General features: G+C 40.5%; 2 protein-coding genes across 8 annotated transcripts in view; one reads left to right on the forward strand and one right to left on the reverse strand.

Annotated features, from left to right (window-relative positions):
• Positions 1–78: 78 nt before the first annotated feature.
• Positions 79–13,677, reverse strand: fhip2a (FHF complex subunit HOOK interacting protein 2). The gene is made up of 18 exons (XM_063491063.1): positions 13,516–13,677; positions 12,346–12,500; positions 11,278–11,356; positions 10,545–10,714; positions 8,810–8,914; positions 8,584–8,706; positions 8,248–8,469; positions 7,942–8,138; positions 7,653–7,767; positions 7,406–7,482; positions 7,113–7,305; positions 6,582–6,745; positions 5,846–5,992; positions 5,680–5,770; positions 5,375–5,518; positions 3,948–4,088; positions 2,964–3,067; positions 79–2,877 (listed from the first exon to the last, which is right to left on the reverse strand). The coding sequence occupies exons 1-18, from the start codon at positions 13,571–13,573 to the stop codon at positions 2,766–2,768; spliced, it is 2,397 nt and encodes a 798-aa protein (XP_063347133.1). The 5' UTR covers positions 13,574–13,677; the 3' UTR covers positions 79–2,765.
• The window catches only part of ablim1a (actin binding LIM protein 1a), a 42,608-nt gene continuing 32,603 nt past the window's right edge, over positions 13,343–23,347 (forward strand). For 4 of the 7 annotated variants that reach the window (XR_010573909.1, XR_010573914.1, XR_010573911.1 and 1 more), the window contains exon 1: positions 20,816–21,406. Coding sequence is in view for 2 of the 7 variants with exons in the window: in XM_063491071.1 (XP_063347141.1) it covers positions 21,172–21,406 (235 nt within the window). In the remaining 5 variants the exon portion in view is untranslated. Of the gene's footprint in view, positions 13,534–19,136; positions 19,433–20,815; positions 21,407–23,347 lie in introns of those variants that run through there. The other 3 variants (XR_010573913.1, XR_010573910.1, XM_063491072.1) reach the window with 3 other exon arrangements.

The raw sequence follows: 23,347 nt of genomic DNA on the forward strand, positions 1-23,347 counted from the left end.
TCATTGTACAGAACTTTTGTAATAAAACAAGATAAAACACAACAAACTGTTCAAAGAATGACCACATCTCCTGCTGAGGAACTTTGTTTTTTTTTTTAATTGGGACGGAGAATGTCAAAACCATATTGTCCTGAATGAAACCTTTTGTGTGTGTATAAGAGCAGTGATGAAGACAGCTGATGAGGAATAAATGAACCGATGCCTCTGAGTGCACACAATACTGCAGTGATTGCGTCTCGGTATTCTGAAGCATTGGGAGACGGGAGGCGCGAGCGTGCGCCTTTTCCTGTTTAAATTAGCCATCGCACAATCACAGAACGAAACCCCAATGAGATAGAAGTAGAACACTCTTCCTATTTAAGAGATGAGCAGTGATCAACATGATACAGTGATTGGTCTAAGATGACAAGACATGAAATTAACTGGCATCAGAGTTTTGACTACACAGAGTCCTGTATATCTTCACAAACCAAAACAAGCCCACGTAACATAAGAGAAGCATAGTAAGATTACAACAGACTGCAAAGAAGCAGAAACCCCTTCCACACTGATTCCAGGAGCCCTCAGAAATCCACAGTGTGAAGTAAGGCGTCTTATTTCCAAAGACCAAAGTGCTGACAGCAGAGAAATCGTCACAGATGGCTGGACTGCCTTTAAAAAATAATGTAGAAGCATGCATTTACACCAGGTAGTATATCTATTGCTATTGTACACTTACAATATACAACTATACAGAAAAGGTTGGAAACACGGTTGATTTAAAAAAAAAAAATGTGAACAATTGACAGGTTCAAAAACAAAAGTTTAAAATTAAAATAGAAATGTTATTCTCCTGACATCCTCGACTTTTCTTTTTTTGGTTCACGCAACAAAATATTTAAAAGAAAGAGAAAAAAAGCTTTTTGATGTGTAAATTTATATTAAAAACATTGATGAAGACGATGTGCAAATTTGATTCATTGCAAGCAATTGCATAATGTAGCTTAAGTGATGGTTTCGAGGTGGGGCCAGGAGGAAATGGGTGCAAAAACAAAGGATCGAGACCAGCGAGTCATGGCTTCAATGAATGATTCTCCACAGCAAAGTTAGGCAAATAAATCAAACTCAGTGCTCAAAGACCATCCCATAGAACGGAAACATTCACACTGGGAACACACAAGCAACAAAAGTTACATTAAGTAGCATCTTGATACAGACTAATTCAAATCCTTTTTGTAATTCATAATTGATCTGTGAGCCGAGACGCTTAATTTCACGTCCCGACAGATCCGCACAACATACGAGCACATAATCCGCCCCAACAATACACAGCACCGAGTACATTTCCTTGCCATTCAAGATTTGGATATAAAAGTAACACTGCAAGTAAACGCAACACATTGTAGGAAGTCATGATAACCTTTGAAGGAGCTCAGAGCTCCTACAACTACTACAACAGTTTCCTAACTGAAAACTGGACTCCTTTTAAAGGGTTTCTTCCAATCTAATTTACCGTGGTTCTTGGGAATCATTGGACAAAAAAAAGGAAAAGTTGAAATCCAAATGTGGCTGAACTGTTTACAACTTGTAGATGCAAACAACCCAAAATAAAGTTTTAAATGTAATAAGCCAACAAAAGGAAGAAAAACATAGTATTGCATGGCCCAAGTCGTATTTAAGACTGATGAATAAAATCAATAGGGTTGGTTTCGCCATGTTTTCCCTTGAATGGATCAAATAAATTAATCGATAATTATAGAGAAAGCGTGTAAACACAAATAAAACAAGCATGTCTTAAAATATATCAAACACTGGTGTATGAAAATTCCAACACTGGATACGCAGTCTGCACAAAGACGTCTCGACAAACCAATGAACTTATAATGTAACAAGTGCAATGAAGGTCCATGTGCAAATTGGCAGAATTTGCAAATTCACCATTTTCATTTAACAAAAAGCGACGGATGGTGATATCTTTGGATGACGGTGATTACAGATGAGCTTTCAGAGCGAAGCACTTACAAACTGAGGAAAGAAAATGAACACTAAAGAGGATCCTCTCAGTCAGTCATTACACAGACTGTTTACATTAGTTTAAAAAAAAGGCAACCTGAAAGCAGACAAATAAATACGATGACTTGGCATTTAAAACACGAGCGCAGCATCTTCAAACACTACAGCTCTTTATATGTAACTACAGGTACATATACGCACATGATGATTCTGCTTGTCTTCAAACAGACAACGATGTGAGGGGTAAAGATTAAAAAAAAATGTTTCAAAAGGAAACAGTTTTCTTTAACTGAAAAGTGTGAGTCCACACTAAGGCAATGACATTTACAGATGGGTGGTAATGGGACAGAAAATAAATACACAAACATCTTTTGTCCTTGATGTAGTAAATTACAGGGCTGTCATCTTTTGGCTGGTGAAAAACAAAGATGGAAGGATGGGGCTGTGAGAAAAATTGCAGAGGCTCAAAAGAGTCCAGTGAACATTTCTCTGCACCCCAACCTCTCTCCTCCTCCTCTTATTCCTCTGCTGGCTGGGCAGTGTCTGTCAGTGCTCAAAAACAAGACTGAGACAATTTTATAGTGAAGCCCAAGAGGCCAGAGGAAGGGGAGTGATGACACCCGTCGGTGTGGGCTTTAACAGTCTGACAGAGATGAACAGTTAGTGGTAATATTTTGCCGACCCTGTGCCACCGGTACTACGGCACCTCCAATAGCCCAGTTCCATCCTGACCTGTCTGCCCGGTCGAGGCAGATGGACGAACAGCAGGACGATTACGGCGAGGACGAGGCAGCTGCGTGGTATTTGACGAAGGCGATGGCTGCCAGCTCTTTGCAGAACTCTTCCAGCACAATCACCCCCTCCAGCAAGGTCATGTGGTCGATACTAAAGGGAGGGCAAACAGAAAGGTGAGAATATCCCCTGAAAGTCACCTCAGAACATACGACCCAGAATCATGTGGAAGTACATACGTGATGCCCTCTGGCTCCATGCCTAATAATCTCTTCCTCACAAGCAAAAGTTTGGGTGTGAAGTCTGGGATACGGTGAATCCTCAACATGAGATCTCCAACCACCTAACACACACACACACACACACACACACACACACACGAATGCAGAGCAATTACAAAAACACAGCAGCTAATTTGAGCAACAGCAGTAAATCACATCTACTACTATCTAAAACTACTTTTACATTGTGTTCCACTTCAGATTTCATGGATTTGAACTGATTCCCAGAATAAAACGACTTGGTGTTGTAGCCGGTAAGAAGTAGGGTGAGCAAGATTACTAGGAAGCCAGATTCAAAATGGCACGCAGCAGCACTAATCAATCAAGAAAAGTAATAAATCTCCCAGCACAGAAATTAAAGTTGGGCTTTGAGCTCTGGGCAACGAAGTGTCTCCTATCAATGATGGATAAGATAATTACACTCTAATGGATGAGTCACACTGGAATGAAAAGAGGACAGCTACCTCCTTGCAACCAGGAACATTGCTAGTTGCCCAGGGGTTGCACTGAAATCTTTTTGCATTTGGGGTCCAACTCCCAGACAGACTGACAACATGTTGCCAACAATCCTCTCATCTGAGACATGTCTCCTTGCAATAGGGGACTCGACTGAACTGGTTTCCAACTGGTTATGTTTATAAAAGCAATTTTGCCAAACATCTTTGTCATTCTGCAGCAACTATGTCAATATTTGAGAAATATTTTCACCGATTAATCGCAGTTAATCATCGTATTTTCACAAACAGATTGCATATAATTCCCGACTCAATCCCATTAATTCCCAAAGTGACAGCAGACCGAGTCCATCTAATCGCCGTTTTGTGCACCAAAATTCCTTTGAAGACAACAAATGACTCCGAGCGGTCACATCCTGGTCAACTATTTTAAAAGGCAACAAGATTGCAAGTTGCAGCTGTAGCACAATCAAGATGGGCACCTTACCCTGACGATGACAGAGAACAGAGACCTGCATCCAGGGGCCAGGTTGATATAGGGGTCCAGCAGGTATTCATTCAAGTGAGGGTGTGGCAACAAAGACAGTTTGGACAACACAGCGGTCACCTGCAGGTTGACATCATAGGGCTGGAGGACAGAGAGGCAAGAAGATTTAAATAAATAAAAATGATCTGGTCAAGAGTTTTGAAAAATTTTCCTTCACAATAAGTAACAACATGAAAACAACACAAAGTGAGAGTTTATTTACGTAACCGACTGACTGACTGACAGCTTTTAGTTTTGATTTCCTAAATACGATCCAAACTCTATTTGGGTCATCCTGTTCATTCATGTTCTGCTTGAGCATCTCCGATTCGCAACAACAATGTCACAGTTTTAAGTCCGAACATATATACGACGTGCTGTAAAGTATTTGATATGTGAAGCTAATTTATTTTATTGTTGTTTCTGTGGTATAGCTTGTTATATTTGCTCAACCCAGCATGAAAATCACGTTTTATTCATTTTTATAACTCAGAATTTGATGTTGAAAGTAAAGTGCACGCTTTATTTTACAGTGTGAAATTCAACTATATATCACAGAGAATTTTTCACTAGTTGTCTTTTGCACTGTGAAGTTTTCTATCAGTGTGTACTCAAATATAAGATTTTTTTTCATATTTTTACTAGTCAATTATCTGACATCTTTTTAATGTATTTGTGCCAGATTACAGATTCTGATTCATTCTGATGGTAAGAAAGGGAAAGGAAATTGTCGTGATTTTATCTTTAATATTTTTTTTAGATATTTGTGGCATGAAAACAAGTCTCAAAGTGGGTCGACAGACCATTTTTGAAAATAAACAAAAATACATATAACAATGATAGTATTTAATGTGAAGCTACAATTTCATATTATTAAAAGTTTAATGTAAATTGGACACTGATGAGCAGAAGGGCCGTGTTGATTTGAAACAAACCCACGTTCCAAAAAGTGAATATTTCCTTTGAATCTTTATTATTCATCTTCACAATGACCATAAAGTTCTGGCTTTCAGTGGTCATTATTAAGCAAACAAAATAGAAAATCTATGTAATCTCTGTAAGCCTAACATGAGAGGCATCACTCACAGTAAACCGCAAGCAGCAGTGTTTAATTTTTTTCTGACTGCAGCAAATCTAATAACTGTTGGAAGTGTGGGAACATTAAATCAGTTTGAATAATCTACTAGTTTCATTTTAATTTGTGTGAATCTCACTCAACAGCTGTATTTACACTACTTATTTAATTAGAACCAAAGTTGAACTTTTTTTTTTTTACCTTCTCTTGCTTTACTGGAACGGAGGAGTAAGAAGGAATTAATGCATATATCAACACTACAGCAAGCACTTGATCTGAATTATGAAAATACTCCAGTACAGATTACACTCACTTGATCTAGGATGCGACCCATCCTGTCGAAGAGAACCTTAAGGAAGTGGCCCTCAAAGAACGGGATGTCCAAGTTACACTTCTCAAAAGGCTTTGGATTTCCCCTCCAGTCCCACCGCTGGCAGATGCCACAATAGTCCCTGAACTGAGAATAACAATGAAGAAAAATAATGAGCAGCAATACAGAAGGAGCTGCTGCAGCACTGTCAGGAGATCAAAACAGTCCCAGAGAGCACTGTGACAGATTTTTCTCTATTTGTTGTCCAGTGTGTCACCCGCTTTACAGTAACCTACAGGACCTCTCACCTGTCTGTGTGCATCTCTGAGGTAGGTGTCGTATCCTGTGCCTTCAACGTGATATGATGACTTGGCCTCATCGGGGACCAGACACAGGAAACTGCAGGTGACAGAGTTTAACAGTGAGAACTGAGCTGAGCGATGCACGGTGCATCACCATGAGCAGACTGCGCACCTGTTCACGATCTTGTGGACTTCTGTTTTCCCCTCAGACTTTGAATGGTCAGGACTTTGTGGTGGAGAAGTGCTGAGCCAGTCAGATCCAGACAGCTTCCTCTCTGGAGAAAGGTCATCACCAAACAGCGGATCCTCCTCAAGATCTCTGTAGAGAAAACATTTATTCATAAACTGATCTGCCTCAGATCCCTGCACATTTGAGAAAAACCACATCTGCATCACAGTATTTTATGGCCCTTTGTGTGTCTGTGGCAGCTTGGAGCTTTGTATAATTTGTCAGTGAGACTGAAGTCCTTCAAGGCTTTAAATTGATTATTTGAGAAAATATATTATAACACTAATGCATCAAGCAACTGAATGCTTTTATATGAAAAACAATCAATTACCAAGTGAAAGAAGCTCTCATGAGAGTTCGTCTTAATTGAGATTTTCATTACTGTGCACAAGAAACATGCAAATTATTTCTCATTATGTTTCAGTCTCGCACAACCTTGATTTATGCAAATAATTAGCTGAATTGCATTTTTGTGAGCCTACATAATCAAGGCTCAGAGGAATTTGACCAATTAAAACACACACTAATTAATTATGCATGAGAAGTAATAAGATATCTCAAAAACACAGCTACTTCATGCATTCGTTTTATTTCGAAATGTTTGCATTTGTGCAGAGGATCTTCAAGAATGTAAATCCAGCAGCTCAGGGGAGGTTAAAGGTCATAGAGGGGTCCTTACACAGCATCATGAGGCTGGCCATTTTCCAGCGGCTCCCGCTCTTCCTGTGGTTTGTTCTCCAGGTAGTTCCTCTCCTCCAGGCTGCGCAGCACCAAGTTGTGGAGGATGTGCTGGTTGGGCTTCTGGATTAACTGCTCAAATAGCCGCAGGGTCATGATGCTGATCTGAGGTGGGACAAAGAAAGGAGTAAGCCTCTTCTCATTCGATAAGTGCAAAGAAGCTAGTTAAGTGTTTTCTCACTAACAGAAAAGTAGGCAGCGACTGCTGAAGAATCAAACAGATGATTTGGCCGCCTTTTGTTTGATGAAAAAGACTACAATGGCTCTTACAAAAATACTAATTAAAATTCATGGGCTTTGGGTTAATCATATGTTTCGCTGGAACTCAGTCCTTGAAAGGCAGATGGCCATTTATGCTTTGTAAAGATATTAGCTACAACTCAGTATACACAAGTGTAATAAAAAGGCCTGAATGAGTTGGGTTTGCAGAAATAAATAGTGGTAAAGATGCATGGATTAGCAGTATAATAACCTCATCTGATAGGTGATCACAGTGCTCGATGAGTCTGTGTCTGAGTGGATTCTGAGCGATTGTAGCTGAAGTCTCGGGTTCTCGCTCCTCTCCCAGCAGGAAGTAAACCATCTCCTGCAGCAGAGCCTCCGATGTCACCTGCCTTATGATTCTGTTCAGCAGAGCTGTCGAGGTCAGGATGCCAACCTCAGACCTACATGAATGCACAAACCCACAGCAGCAGTCATGACAACGCCTGTAGCACACTGACAGGACCACAAACATGATGATTGATGATTCAAAGAGGGCCTCACGTCTGCATAAGCTGTGGTTCCATCACAGAAACAAAGAATCTTTCTCTCACTGCTTTTGCCATCACTGCAGCTGCTGACTGCAAGACAGTGAAGACAAGACAAAAAATGTTGTTCAGCCTTTTGTGTATTTAATTTATTTAAAAAAAAAAGAAAAAAAGAAAGAAACTTCCTTGGAAAGACTGTCTTTTATTCTGTCTATTCATGATATGAGTCATCAAAATACAGTGAGTCAGCACTGGGTAAGAACCTTCTGTGCTTCCTTGATGAGCTGATCACAGTAATCAAGCCAGGACAAGAAGGAGATGAGAGCCCTCTTCCCTGTGAAGACAGCAGCATCCTCCTTCAGGTTATATACATCTAGACTAAAGGAGGGAGAGGAAAAAATACAGGTATTAAAGGACTGATTCAAATAAATCAAATAATAAAACCACTAAAAATAGCATTCAGCAGAGCACACTATTTCAGGAATAATCAGATCTGCAGATAAGTATTTATGAGTCACTTTATTTAGTATGAAGTTTTACTGAGAAATTTACCCCCAGTTGACCGACTCTACAGTCTCAATGTCCAAGGGGTCCATGGACTGTGGCAGGGCTTTATAAAAGGAGACCAGCCTGTCGGTGAGAAGCTCACAGAGCTCGGTGTTTTCAGTCAAACACTTGGCAGCAGCAGGCTCTGGTAAACTGACCAGCAGCATCAGGCCCTCACAAGCCTTCACCACAATCCTGCCATCCTGTGGACAGGAAAAATATATGACACAGCTCATGATTACAAACTGAGAGCTTCTAAAGAGAAAGACTTTACATACATAAATAAATCATCTTCATACAGGGAACACTTACAGGACTCTTTGTGAGGTTGAGCAGGGAGGTGACCAGATTGTAGTTGTTGCTGTTATTGTTACTTGTTGGACTGGATGTGGAGACAGCAGCTGCAGCCTGTGGTTCGTCTTGGTGGTCAGCTTGTTCCTCTGCCAGAGACTGACCAGTGTCTGGAGACAAGGCGTTTTCCTTCGCCCCTTCTGTTGCCACAGGACTCTTTATCTCAGGTCTCTTTGACTTATTCTAACAGACAACGTCAGGAATAAGACATACTCTCTGAATGATGTTACAAAAAAATAATATTTGCTTGTGAAATATTTCCCAATTGTGCAGATCTCTGGTGTCCTAGCAGCCTACCTCTAAGAAGAAGTTGACGAGATAAGGGTCCTGCTTCAGTTTGGCACAGACTATACAAAGGAACTGGATCTCTTCGTTTTCTGTAGGAGCAGCAAGCACCTCACCGCACAGACGGATCAGTTTCTGACAGAGTCACGTCACAGTCACAAAACAAGATCCAAGCAAGTTACATAATGTGTCAGTTAGCAGAATATTTTTAGGAAATCCAGACTGCAGCACTTCTCACCTGTACAGGTCTGTGGACGTTGATGTGTGGCAGGAGGGGCTGTCGAATATGTGCCAGCAGCTTTGTGTAGAAGGTGAGCACCTGCTGCTTCATTCCAGGAGGACACTGGTGGGAAAACACCATATATTGAACTTTATGATGCCAGTGACAGTTTTTGTATTTACTGTTACTACTCGTGACAGAAAGTGTCAGCCTACACCAACCTCCATAGACCTAGTGCTCACAATTTAAATCGCAACCTTGCTATTCAACAATACTGCTATTTACACACATAGAAAACATACCAATTCTGGCTCCATCGGTCTGTGACAGTGACAGCATAATGACATCCAGACACAGAAAGCTTTAACCTTGACTGTTTCCCACAGCTTCACTCAGACGTTGACACAACACTGACAGAACAAGTCTATTTATGTGCTGCACACTAGTTTTGACAGTCAGGTTACTTAAATGGGCGTCTATATTCTGACAGTTGTTTCTTGTTAATCTGACCAGTCACTGACACTGTCTTCACGGCAGTAAGGATTTACTGTAAATTTGTATTTTACAACAACAACATGTCAGTCTGAATGAAGGACATATGAAACTTGCTTGGCAATTTTCGGGAGTTTTATGTTCACCTCCAGCAACTAAAGCCTTGCAAACTGTCTTTTGCACTCTTCAATGTTTATGGACTAATTGTTAGAGCTGGAAAGTGAAAAAATCCTTAAGCTTAGATTTTTTTTTAAGTGAAGAGAAAAAAACTGCTTATCATATATTTAGGAACAATAATCAAACAGACTATTGAACAACCAAAATAGCTGGATATTTATACTTTAGCAGGATATCTTTACCACAGCTATTTCGTAACAGCAAACACCTTTGAAACCCTTCAACATAACCTGACCTCCACCTCACTAGAAATGTAGCCAAATGCTGTGCTAATGCAGCCGTCAACTATTTTAACTGGCCTGTTCAGTACTTTCAATTCCACCTGTACATTTCCTGCTACTTTCTCGCTGAAGTTTTTTAATTTATCAGTGAGAGAATTACAATCATCAACTCATTATAACAAAAATAGTCATAGTGTCAATATAAGGACTCACAAATGTCAGCAAATTACTGGAGGGAGATTTCTGAAACTATTGAAATGGATGTGAGGGACTCTACAAACAAGCAGAACAACTTCAGAGACAAATATATGGAAAGAACAAGAGAACGCTGACCTAGACCTAGAAGAGGAAAAAAAGCCTGAGAATTGTATTTGTTTCAATCGACAGCAACTGCATATAAAACATGTGATACAAGGTAACTAATACATAATGCGCCATCATTATGACATGAGCCACTTGTGTATGTAGTAGGCTCCACAAAGATTCAGTGCGGTAGTGTAAATCAGCCATAATACAATGAGATGGAGACTGCATCGGCTTTCTCATACCAACGCCCCCACTCCACCCCATGTTATTGCTAACAGCATTCTCCACAACAATCTCTTTTAGTGAGCAGAGTAACTTGAGAGACATACACACAGTCATAATCTTCTGTGTGTCTATTTGTTTACACGACAGCATGGACTCAGACTTGTGTCATGCTGAGAAAAGAAAAGACAAATGGTGCTCATTAATATAAAAAGCTGACACATTTAGATCAGATTAAAGGAGCGTGTGTGTAAAAGGGGCTTATTAGGTACAGCTAAAATCTTATGGTATGTTTACTTTCCTGTATGTAGTTAGCAAAAGCATGAGTGCCTTACATCTGCCTTGCCCAAGGTGTAGAGAGTCTCCAGGATCTTATGGTGTAAGAGATACTCCATGCAGGGTCCTGTCTCTCCAGACTCCCTTTCGGCTTCCTCCTGGGTCAGGATGTCCAGCATCTGTTCCAGGTGGGATGGGATGTTGGTGTCTGTAACTGGCGCTTTGTCATCTAACAAGCAAATTCATAGAAAGATATGAGAAATATTAAAAACATGAGGGGAAAATGCCTTACCAATCTTTAGCAGTCCATGCAACAGTTGTTTTTCCCATTTTTTGTTCACATACAGAAGCACAGCTAGTAACAACATAACTCATTTGTAGTTACATTTATAAAATATGTCAGTCATCTTTCTGACACACTGCATAATTAGGAAAGTTTGATCATCAATTGTGGACAGTGGTGTGGACAGTATTAGTTAATTTTGATGGCAGCCAATATTACATTTGACTGCACAGTAAAGTTTTTCCATTTAATCTTCTTTTCACAGAGCGGGGAGCTTCTAACATGCGCACCGATATTAGATTGGTGCAGTAAATGACAGCATCAAACACAAGAACATCAGGCAAAACCAAACAAAGCTACTTGTGACAAGATTAGAAATACAACAATATTGCATAAGAAGTCTTTGTGCAGCTCTCCCCCCCCCCCCCCCCCGAAAAAAAAAATCACTACATGAATTTGTGTGAATGTCAAGATATAGATTCTAACTTATCATTTCAGACAGTCCTTACCAGAAGTCTCAATGTAATAATGTGTGATGGCCTTCCAGTGATAGACAAAGTCTTCCTGTAATGGCAGCGAAGGGGCAAGCTGAAAAAGAAATTTTGAAAAGATGAGCTTATGATAATCTAGAGACTAATGATTATAATTACATTTCTACATATATCACTCACTTTCAAACAGAGACATTAATATATTCTCGTGCTAAATGGTTCTCATGTGCAGCTGCAAGACACCTTGATTGTGATGTGATCGCATTTCAAGCCCAGCAGTTTGCAAAAACATTTATAATGGCGTAAAAGATTTCGTTGTCAGGTAACATGAGAGTTTTACTATTTGAAATCTACTTAAAACACATAAACAAATATAACAGTATGTCCCAGAGTTGTAAGATGATCTTGGACGTTTACTCAGTAACTGCTATTTAGAAGTGGATTGATACTCTAACCACATTTGAAGTCAGAGTTATTCACTTTGAGTTGCCTGTATTGTGCGTCGGTTCAAACAGCTGGAAAACAGAGCTGAGACACGTTATTACTGGTTTCTAGCTAGTTGTCTGCCTGGCGTGATAGCATGCTAATACTGAGTTCTTAAATACTGCTGAGGAGGACAACTCACACATGTTCCCTTTGGTATTAACGTTAAGGCGTTTGCGCAATATCAAACACGGTTACCCAATTATTCTGACACCACTCCTGAAGACGAGAGCCTGCTGTTTGAAACGGGATAGCTAGCTACAATGTTAGCTTAGCATCTCGGTGGTATTATAAGCTAACTCGGCATCTATCAAGCTCAGTTTACCAAGCTACATGCAGACAGATGACATGCTGCAATTACAAAAAAGGCTACTTAGTACTTTGTCATGGCACATACTCAGGCACATTCATAGGTAACCAGAATGAGCAAACTGACAACAAAAACACAAAGCGCTAACGCTAGCCGAAGCTAATTGGTTAGCTTAACAATTAGCTACGATAGCCTTATGTTTGGCGTAGTGATATATGGTTTCTGGAAAACAAAAGAAAGACGTAACACAAAAGCCAGGCAACGAATAAAATCAACATCGGTTAAAAACTTACCGCTTCTACAGCGTGCTGGAGAATGGACGTAAATTTGGAGAACATTTTGTTCTTCGACTGGACTAGTTTCTCTCGAGAAGACCTAGAGAATTCCTCTATCTTCTTCTTCCTATTGCTACTACCTCGATCCAGATTGGAGGTTTCATACAATGACCCTTGTAACGAAAGAAAAAATGTAAGCAATAAAACACGTAGCACGTTGTCGACAACAGGACTTCACAGGCCTGGCACAGGTACTGTAAACAAGACGTCTACAGAGAGTTAACGTACGCTCACTTTGGACACGGTGGCACTTCCTTCGCCAAACGCTTGTCATGGAGACAACCACCAGGGGGCGTGAGAGCACTAAACAAGCCCTTCTGATGGTTGACAACTATCAAGGCATACTAATTGAGTTATAAACCAATAAATTCAATAACAAACCGTGATCAACATTCAGTTAAACATGTTCGCTCCATATATTCAGTGGCACAGGTTTAGCCACTGATAAGCTCAAGTGAAGTGTTACTTAATAACTATAAATACTCTCCCTGATAATGCACTGATTTCCCATCTGAAATTAGGCGTTTTTTCCGCTGCAGGACAGAGTTTATATGCTTGCTTGAAGTGTCACTTTAAGAGTAAAGTTTAGGAGTTCACGTGAGGGAGGAGTTTGCCAGATATCTCGGAGAAGTAGTCATATTAATGGGAAAACGGGGGGAAACAACAGTCACATCTCCTGAGTGCCTGTCAACTTTATGATTTAGACCAACTCACGTCCAGAACAGCACAGTCATCCCCGGCAGAAAGTAGGCTATGCCCGGTTTAACGTTTAGGTGAGCCGACAGCAGCTGCAGGCAAGGAATTTCAAGCATGATTTAATTTATTCCTTAATAATTCCGTGATATTAGGTTCAAATATGGGCACAAACTTGTTGGAAAATAAGAGAGGGGGAAAAAGGGATGCTGTCTGATCCAGGACACGCCCTGTCGCTGGAAAGTGCCTCTTCACCGCTCGTTCTAGTCTAGTCCACCAAATCGCAGGCTGTATGTGTGTCCCTGCGCTCAATCCCAATAAATGACAGGCTCAAACTTAAAGCATCAGAAATATCACACTGTCAACCTTCTCCACAGCTGCACCGGGCCATCTTCTCCCGTTCATTTCGGCAAAGAAAGAAGAGACTCTACCTACCGGGCATGTCTGCTAGAGGTGAGTATCTTTTGCCGCAGAAGCCTTCGTAACAGTACATACAGAGGGGGGAAAGTCTCTTGGTGTTGGAGGAGGTGGTGGAGGAGGAGGGGATCTCGGTTCGAGGATGGGTGAGATGGAGAAGGGAGTCCCGCTGCACCGTCTTACGGAGGATCGGGCTGCGGTAATGACACTGATATTGTAAGTAGGTTACACCGGTGCATAGCTGAAACTACAGCTTCCACCGCTGCAGTCTTTCTCCCTTTTTTTTCTTTTTTTTAATAGCCTACAACTTACTTCGTTGCTCTCCATAAAACCTAAAGATAGATCTAAGCCTTAAAAAATGACAAGCAGCTCTGTGATTGCTCTATGATTGCTCCTTTAATCAGGGAGGTGCGTGTCATTAGTTGAAACCTGCTGGCTGTTGGTGGAGAATAGTCAGTCAGGCGTTTGATAATCATCATTTGGTAAGGATTAACCGGTGAGATCAGGTGATAGAAAGTACCTTTTATTTATTTTATTATTATTATTTTAGAAAGTGCATGCTAAATACAAACTATAATTCCTTGCAGTCTGAGTTGTCCAGATGTTTTTGCAAGATTGACATTTTTTGGCTGAGTATGAGCAAACAGTTCAGGCAGGTGGATAAGAGGAGCTTGTTTCCACAGGCTTTTGTGCTGTCTTGGATTTCTGTCAGGTGACCTTGCGCTCAGGCACAGCATCCAGCTGTTCCTGCTATAGCTGTGTTCAGATGGTCTGACTGACCGAGAGCTGAATAAAAAGCTAAACATGGCATCAGGGTTATTATATTAAATCTGTAGTTTGATTCATTATGATGGGTCTGATCCATTTAGTGGGAAAAACAGCAACGTTTTTTTTTCCTTTCTTTTTCTAGAGAAGCTGACTATTCAGCAGATATCTCCCCTCCAGACTCTATATGACAGAGCCTTGTATAGCAAGATGGCTTTGAACTCCCCCCCCCCCCCCCCCCATTACTGATGTGGGCTACTGTATCTGCTGGTGGAGATCGATGAAGCTAGGAGCCCACTGCTTGAAAAGTGCCCCTGTGGAACATAGATGTGATTAGCACACTTAAGCTCCTGCAAACAGCCAATCACCATTCCTGGGAATTAATTACATCCTACATCCTATGGTTGTCATCTCCGTGCTGTTTAGACAAACATGAGGTTACTAATATGTGGATAAATCAGGCACAAACAAGAGCTTTTTCATCAATATGTCACATCAAGTCATCTGACATTACATGTTTGATAGTATAAAAGAATATACACGATTATTCTTTTGTTGTAACAATCTTTCTTGGCAAAAAATCCTGATACCCTGGAAAGCCTGTTTATTTCTCCTTAAATGCTTCCAATTTATAAGGAAAATGCATTTGTGGGTTGAACAGCAGAGTCGATGTAAAATTTGCCAAATCTTTTGTCAGTGCCAAACAGCTTATTCTCCTTTTGACTCTTGCACATGCGAGCTTGGACCCTGGTAGAGCGGTCAGTTGTTGTCTGCTCCAAACAGGCCACGTTTGACAGATCTGGTTAGGGCTTGCGTCATAGGGTGACTTCAAGCTGGTGTTCTGCAAAGCTAAGTTGCAGCAGGTGAGCCCTGGTACCATTTCCAAATGGAAGGCCAAGTTCTGTATGATGGTGATGACGAGATTCTGCAACCAGTGGACAATACCATATTTCTATAGAACTCTATCCCCCAAGATTATAATGCACATCACACAAAGCGGGGTTTATAAGAGACCACGACCAGAATTTGGGAGTGGAGAAGATGAAGTGTCCACTGAACACTTGTTTGAGCAGCATAGGCGTGCTGTTCGTGCCAGAGTGGCCAACACAACCACACTGGCTGACTTGTGACAAAAGCCGGTTGAAGAATAAGACACCATCCCACAGGACTGTGTGAGCAGCACGAGGAAGAGATGCCAGGCTGTTGTGGCTCTGCATGGTTCCTCAACATGCTGCAGAGGGCTCTGTTTGTTAGATGAATAAATTGTTAAATGGCAAGTTTGTCTTGTTTCTTCAGACTTCAATCATCCAATCCAATAAACGATACCAAACAAGAGTCAATGGCAGAAATCTGTTTGGCAAATTTTTAATGGGTGCTGCCCACATACTTAACTCTGATGCTCAACGTGCAAATGCATTTTTCTTACAAATGTGGCAACATTTAAGGACAACTAAATAGAATTAAGTCTTATCACAACAAAGAAATAATCGCAAAACCACAAATTTCTTTACTTTGTAACAAGTTTGTATCAAATCACGTGACATGCCATGTCTTGGTATGGTTAGTTATCATAATATAATTGCGTTCTTTTTCTTTACTTTGTAGAGAATCTGCATGTATGTTTCAATATCTTGAGGCCTATCAGAATATATTTCCACAGATTTTTTTTGCCATATTTTAAGTGTTATCTAATTTTTCAGAAAACTATTTGCAACTATTTTGCTAAACGCTTTCAGCAAAGTCACTTTTCAAGCAAAAAGCTAAAAATTTCCAGTTTCCCAGTTGTGAGAATTTGTAACTTTTCATATGTCTTATGACACAATATATATAGGGTATTTTTTAACAGTATTTTTAAAAATGTAATCTGCAATACTGTAACAGCTGCTTGCAGTTCCCTATTGTGTGTAATTTAAACTAATGACTGCTCTCCTTCGAGATTTATGTTCAAGATGTCAATACGAAGTGTCTAATGGTCTGCCCGGTTCATGTTTTGGACCTCTAGTGGTATCATTATCAATATTTCACTGTATACAGGAAAGAACTAAAGCACGTTTGGTGATTGATTTTCATCCAAGAGCAAAAAGGAAGTTTAAAATCATCACAAATTACTACACTTTCTCCTGCCAGTGTCCCTTTATGATCACGGGCCTCTCCTTCAGTGGTCCAGAGAGTATAAGCTATTATTGTGCTCTCAGCCTTGAAGTCGCCCACCCCCCACCCCTGTTATCAGCACAAGGCCATCGGCTTTTACCTCAGTAGTAGCGATGCCCTTCCATTAGTCACCCCACCTTATAAAACACCCTCGCGGGCGTGCTGCTCTCTCTGGGCTTTTGAGTCTCATCGTATTTCCTGTCCTTTTTTTTGCTTTTGTCTAGAATCTCTTAACTCAATTTTTATTTATTTTTCATAAAACCATTATCCTGGTCAGTCGTACCTATGAGCTGCTCTGTGTGCATCTGCTATTAATGGCCATTGAGCAGTTCAGCCAGAGCAAATGGGGCTTAAGTGCATTGTTCAAGGTCACATTGTGGTGGTATTTGAGAGATGAGCATATCAAATTTCTCCACTGACAGTACATTATTGGAAAAATCAAGTAAAAAAAGAAACGAACTAGCAGCTATGCTATTTAGCATAATCACTTTTTTGTGCTGGATATTTGCTGTCAGTTCTTTGCTACTTTAGAACATGTTGGACTATTGAGCTTTCATATGTGGGGCTATGATGTTTTCAGCTACACCCAGGGTGTCGTATAGGCTGGCATGTTGGATTTTATATGTGGTTTCCTGCTTTGTAGAGCTTTAAATTGTGTTGAAAATATGCTTCATATGTGTTTTTTTCCTAAAGAATTTTTCAGTTGGGTGTAATTACCAAGCAGATTAAATGATCGGTTTAGTTAGTATGTTAGCAGAATTTGTGAAAAAGTTATGGCTGTATTTAACTGTGGAAAAGTTTGTGGCCACCCCTCATTTCTTCATATTTTGCTTCTAAGGAGCCAGGCTGTCCTGTCACTTTTTCAAAGTGGTCTTGAGTAATAGTTATCCAGACCTTCTCAGGAGACCAATGTCCAAAGAAAGTTTTTCTTTAGACACTGAGTGTGTTTTCACTCAGTCCTTGTACCTGAACATTTTCAGACAAATGTGTGTGTGTTTTTTTTAATTAAACCTCTTAACAATTCAATTCATTTCAGTTCAGTTTTATTTATATAGCGCCAAATCACAACAGCAGTCACCTCAAGACGCTTTGTATTGACCCTAGAATATAAAGCAGTTATTAACACTGACCTGTGAATCATCCAGGCATAAAAGATGCACTTAACTTATGGCAACGATTCAATGTTGTTTCTACACATAACAGAAAACTTGCTGAATCTATGAAAAATGCTACAGCGAATGATATTTTCCTGAAAAAAAAGCATTCTATCTGTAAAATATTTTGAGGAAGCTGGAAAAACAGGGATAAAAGAAGAAATAGTTTGCCTAAATAGCTATCTACAACTGATGAAGAGTATCTGAAAGTATCAGAAAAAATCCAGCAAAGAGAGCTGACACAGGACCAGAGACATACATCTGGCCCTTCAGCTGATCAATCTGCTGCCTCAACAGAAATGGTCTCAGTTGAATTGTCACTGCCAAAAAGCCATTTTAAAGAAAGGGAAACAGGGAGAAAAGCGTGAGTTGTGCCAAATTATACAAAAGCTGCACTGGAAATTAGTGGCAACGGGTCAAATTTGAACATTTTTGGTTCAAATCATTGTTACATCATATGTACAGATGGTGGGAGTGAGGTACAGCAATGAGTCTCTAAAACACAGTGGAGGTTATATCATGTTTGGGGCTACATTCCAGCCAGTGGTGTTGGGGATTTTGTCAAAATTCGATGGAATTATGAAAGCAGAAAAATAACATTTTGATTTTGATCCACCATACCATCTGGAAACTGTCTGATTGATCATAAACAAAGTGCCGATGCAGTAAAAGCGTACCTGTTTAGAAACACAGTGGAACACTATCAGTCATGCACTGGCCTCCAGTCAAGTAATCCTGAAGATTACTTAAATAAATTAGAAGAATGCTTTCCTAAAAAAAGTATTCTTTGCCTTCAGTAAACATGTAGCAATAATTTTGAATAAAATGCAATTGAAATCAAAATCAAAGCTTTTTTATTTAAATAAATAAATCAAAAAATTGAGGAAAATGTGCCTGGTATAAACCAATCAAGTAAATTTAATTTGACCAGATTCCATTAAATATAACATTTTACAGTCTACTTATGTAACAAAATTATTTTTTGTAGTGTAAGTGAGTTCAGGCTGTGTTGAAGAACAAAGGAGATCATATTTCAAGCTCTTTAAAATGGTACCAATTCTTTGTTTTTCTCATTTACTTTATTTCCATATATGCGTACACATGTTTCAATAAATCACCGCACTTTTTCCCCATTTTCCTAGCAAAGGCATGGTGTTAAGGGAAGTTTCGCCCATGCCTGAGGTAATGTTTTTGTTCTTTCATCACTATCACTGTGAAGAAATGCCGTCCTGTTTTCCAAAGTATGTGCACTAATGAAAGTCACAAGAATTTTGTGGGCCTGAAAAATTATAGGTAACTTAATTTGTCCTGAAAGTAATTTCATTATGCAGGACTTCAAGTTACTATGAACAAAGAAAGTGTGCCTCATAAACCTTAGTACATCTGTGATTTTCCTCCACTTCCTGCTTTGCCCCGCCCTTTCCTTGACCAGTTTGCACATCCTGCACAGCGTACCTGTCTCGGTGCAGTGTTATCTTGATGATCAGTGGTGGATGAAAAAGGAGGCACGGCTCCGTTCTGCAGTAACCCAATCTGATGTCTCCTTCTCATCCGACCATCGGAGAGGGCTGCTCATGCTGCAACGGCACGACCCTCTGCCTCAGCACTTTTCTCTCTCCCAGTGTGTTTGTGTGTTTATGTACTGTACGTGCGAATTCCGAGGGTCGGCGTGCGCGCGCATGCATGTGTCCTGGCAAAAGCCTGAATAATTGATGAGCAGTGGAAGGAGTGAAAGCACTGCCGGACGGGACGGTGTGTGTGGGAGTGTGTAGAGATGGGGGAGAGGAATACGGTGAGGCAGCAGCCTGGCTACGATGGGCTCTGCAACTACGCCCAAAAAATCACCTCCTGTTTCGGACTAGATGGTAAGAGAGGGGGGGTGTTTGTTATGTGTTGATAAGGATGGAGAAACAGCAGAGGCTGTGTGAATGTTTGTGATGCATTTTATGTGCTCTACTGATTTTCAGCTGCGCAGGGACAGCAGTCTTGTTTTTCTAACCGTGTTGAGTTGCGAGTGTGTGGGTAGTTGTGGCAAAGATACCACAGACTGGATGACGATTGGAGGGCAGTGCCACATTGCAGCAGAGTACTATGTCCTCAGCTACTCTCAGGTACATGTGTCCTCATGTGTGGGTGTAAGACTGTACGTGTTCTTTCACTGTCACACTTTTTATTTTGCCTGTAATGGAAGTCTAACTGTCTGAATGAAGGTGTGGTTGCAAGCAGACTCCAGAGGAAGTAAAATTAGATAAGTACCTGATGGTAATAGCACTATACGCAGCCAGTCTACCTCCAGATATCCTGTCTGTGCACCCTCTCAGACAAAGAGGAAATTCATTAAATTTGAAGTGTGGCACTGCCCTCCAATCGTGCAGGCATCTCCAGACTAAAAGGATATTTTGTGCTTTGTCACTGTCTGCTATGCTTTTCATCAAGTGTGCGCTACTCTGGTTTAATTCTTTCGTGACACGTTTGATTTACTCTTATCTGCTTGATGGAATTAAGATGTCAGGAGGGAGTTTTCTGTTTTATTGCACTTAGTTGATATTATGTTGAAATATGTTTGGTGATTACGTAGCAATTTCCTAGCAACTCTGTGTCAACAAAACTATCATATTTTCAGTTGGTTTAAAGCATTAGTGGGTTATTGTCAGTGGATTTTACCTCATGAAAAACTTAGATTTCCAAGGAATGTGAATGGATTCTTGGCTCGAGGAAATGAGCCAAGAATGAAAAGACATTGTGCAAGTCTTTGCAGAAGCAAATTTAACTCAAACCCAGAACATGTGTTCTTACTGCGTTGCAACTTAGCAAAATCTTATTGATGTAGCCGTCAATTTCAATGCTAATGGAGGGATAACTTGTCTGCATTTCAAGTTTAACACTAATGTATTCACAGGATCTTTAGATGTTATTGATCCTGCTGATGAGGAACAGTGAATTTGTGCGTTCTTGCCTGCTGGAACGACCTCGCTGGTTGTTGACCTTGTAAGGGACTGGGCAGACTCCCAAGGCAATCCAACCTTGAAAGAATGCTTTGGGTCAGTGTAATGCTCTACAATGATCCATTTGTTCTTTCTGTGTGTGAACCTAACTTAATGTAAAGTAGATTAAAAAAAGGATCTTGTTATTTAGCAGCGTAATTGAACTTAAAACGTAAAGACAAATCAAACCCCACCCAGAAGATAATCATGGCTCGACGTCAGCCTTAAGCAGCTTAAGACACCAAGCTGGTTGGGCTGAAGACACTCATAGTGTAAGCTTGTCTCCTTACGTCTTACTCTACGCTACCTAAAGCAGAGTGTTGGTCTTACCTGCTGCCTGCGTGACCACCTCAAGATGGGCACCTGAAGTGATGGATGGAGGGACCCTAACCAAAGGCGGTTCATGGGCTCTTGAAACCGGGCCAAGATTTAATGATGCGTTCTTTTGAATTTACCCTTCAAGCTTCCTTTGTTTCGCTTTTGTGCCTCTGTGAACACCCCTCACCCCCGATGTCCAAGGCTGAAAGTATTTCAGAGCGAGTCTGAGTCCAACACTGGCTGACGTCTACCTGCAGTGCTTCGCCCTTCTCTGTGGGACGGTTGAAGGAGAGCAGGGCACCATGCCTACTGTGCCCAACCTCAACAGCCTGAGCAAACTGTGCAGCTCCAGCCGCAGCCAAAGCGTCAACCGCGTCCGAGTAAAACGCAAGAGCTCGGTAAAGCGTATGTCCATCATCGAGGATGGACATGTGGCGGAAGTCCTGTACCTGATTCCTAAACAGTACATGGAGCAGCTCCCGTACCTCAACCCTAATGACTATTATCTAAGCGAGAGGCTGAACGATGTGGCTACAGGTAGGACAGGTTAAAACATATGGATCAGTGTTTATTAACTCAGCTTCTGTTATAGGCTTTCATCCTAGATGTGGCTGAATTGTCCAAATAATAAAAACTAACTGTAGTGATATTACCTTACCTCAGTGCGAGCAATAAAACATTCACAATAACATGCAAAAAATAGTTTAAGTAGACTGTGCATCTAGTCTAAGACACTTTTAACTGAAGTTACATTGGAGTTTATAATTTTTCTTCCTGCTAGCGGCCCTTTTATTAGCAGTTGTTTTATACAACAAAAGGCTCTTATTTTAGCCCTCTATTGCAGTCTGGCTGCTCTGTTTGTGAGTAGGTGTCTCGAAGTGAATTGATTAGTTGTTGCTCAGAGATCACTTTGTTCTAATTGGATGACAGCGTGTGACTACACCTCTTGTGGATTTCCACATCTGACCTGTGTTTCTGTGTGCGAGCCTCCGGTGCATGAGTTATGCAATGATTACTCCCCGACACTGAAAAAGTCTCACAGAAAACGTCAAATAAACGTCAGAAAATTCATCACCCTCCTCTCTATACTTATATAATTCAAAGCCATACGCGAGGGCAATTTTGCTGAATTTTGCCAAGCCAACGGTACAACAGTACATGAGGAAGTGACATGGTGGCTTACATCAGGATTAGAACATGGGCATTAATACAGATTGAGATTTCCAGACCTTATGCATTCTCTGACTGCATGCCAGGCAAAGTAGTAAGAAACATCATTGCTTGGCACTGAGTTGTCCTTAAAATAAATACTTGCAAACCACATGGCAGCAAGTTCCTTCTAATGTTGGTGTCTAAAAGTGATTTTGAGCTTCCAGCTTTAAGGAAGGTGGTTTCAGATAAAAGTTCACAGAGGTTAGCTGTCAGCTAAGATCAATCAGAGACAGTGACATTCAATAAGTGCTTATATGCAGTAATATATATGCATTTTTTTGGGAGACTGGATAAATTCTATGATTTTCATGAAACTAGATGTTTGTAAAAAGCACTCAGAAATGAACAAATAGTCATCCCTTTATTCAGCCATAACCTCTCCCGAAGCCTATTGTTGCCTATGATTGCTGAACCCAACACAAGCTCTGTGTTCCCACACCATAAACCCTCCTCCATTATTCCACTTGATGATTGTTTGTTTGAATGTGAGTGGCACTGAGCCTGCTCTCCAAGTGCTCTTATCCAGGGGTCAACAAATATTTCATCGATTCCTCAAAGAAACATGAAAACAAGTTAAGCCCCGTGTGGGTTGTGGGTAAAAAACGAAAAAGGGGGAAAAAAGTGGTTTTTATGTTTTGGTAAATTGTTAAAACATTTCACAAAAATGCCAATGAAGTTGTTTGTTGGAAAAATATAGTTCTGTGTGTTCAGGGTGGCTACATAACAGTAATGTTAATGTGGAATGGGTGAAATACGCTTTAAAGAAATGCGCCAGGTTGCACAGGGTTGGTGTTCAAAAGGTTCTCACTGTTTTGTAACCTGTTTTAAAATAGAAGCAAGCCGGTGAAGTGCCTGTCATTATCCAGCGAGAGAGAGTTAATTAAGTCTGTCTGTGCACCAAAAGAGTTTAAGAGTGCATCCTAGTTATTTGTCTTCTCTGTCAAGTTTATAAAATCTAGAAATCATCATTCAGTCCACAGAGTGTCTCGAAATGCATATTTAAAAAAATGTTTTTTCATGCATTTATGTGTAATGTGCAATGTGTGTCTCTGGTGTCTTGCAACCATAATTATAAAGCCGGAGATAACTGTGCAGCCTGTCCTCACTTTTGTTTACTCCACGTGTGACTTTTTTTTGCAACATAATCACTTTTGCCAGTTTGGCTGTGGTCTGAACCCATAAGACAAATTACTATGAATCGTGTCAGATGATAACAGTACTTAACCTGCTAATTTACAGGCTACGTTATTAATTGACAGTCAGACA

Source organism: Pelmatolapia mariae, linkage group LG13, assembly GCF_036321145.2.
Source record: "Pelmatolapia mariae isolate MD_Pm_ZW linkage group LG13, Pm_UMD_F_2, whole genome shotgun sequence".
NCBI classification, from domain to species: domain Eukaryota; kingdom Metazoa; phylum Chordata; class Actinopteri; order Cichliformes; family Cichlidae; genus Pelmatolapia; species Pelmatolapia mariae.

Coding starts and splice junctions, on each gene's coding strand:
- fhip2a (XM_063491063.1), bottom strand. CDS start 13,573: ATGTACTGTTACGAAGGCTTCTGCGGCAAAAGATACTCACCTCTAGCA. Junction 12,501..13,515: donor ACCTCTAGCAGACATGCCCG/GTAGGTAGAGTC, acceptor TTTCGTTACAAG/GGTCATTGTATGAAACCTCC. Junction 5,993..6,581: donor GGCCAGCCTCATGATGCTGT/GTAAGGACCCCT, acceptor TTTTCTCTACAG/AGATCTTGAGGAGGATCCGC.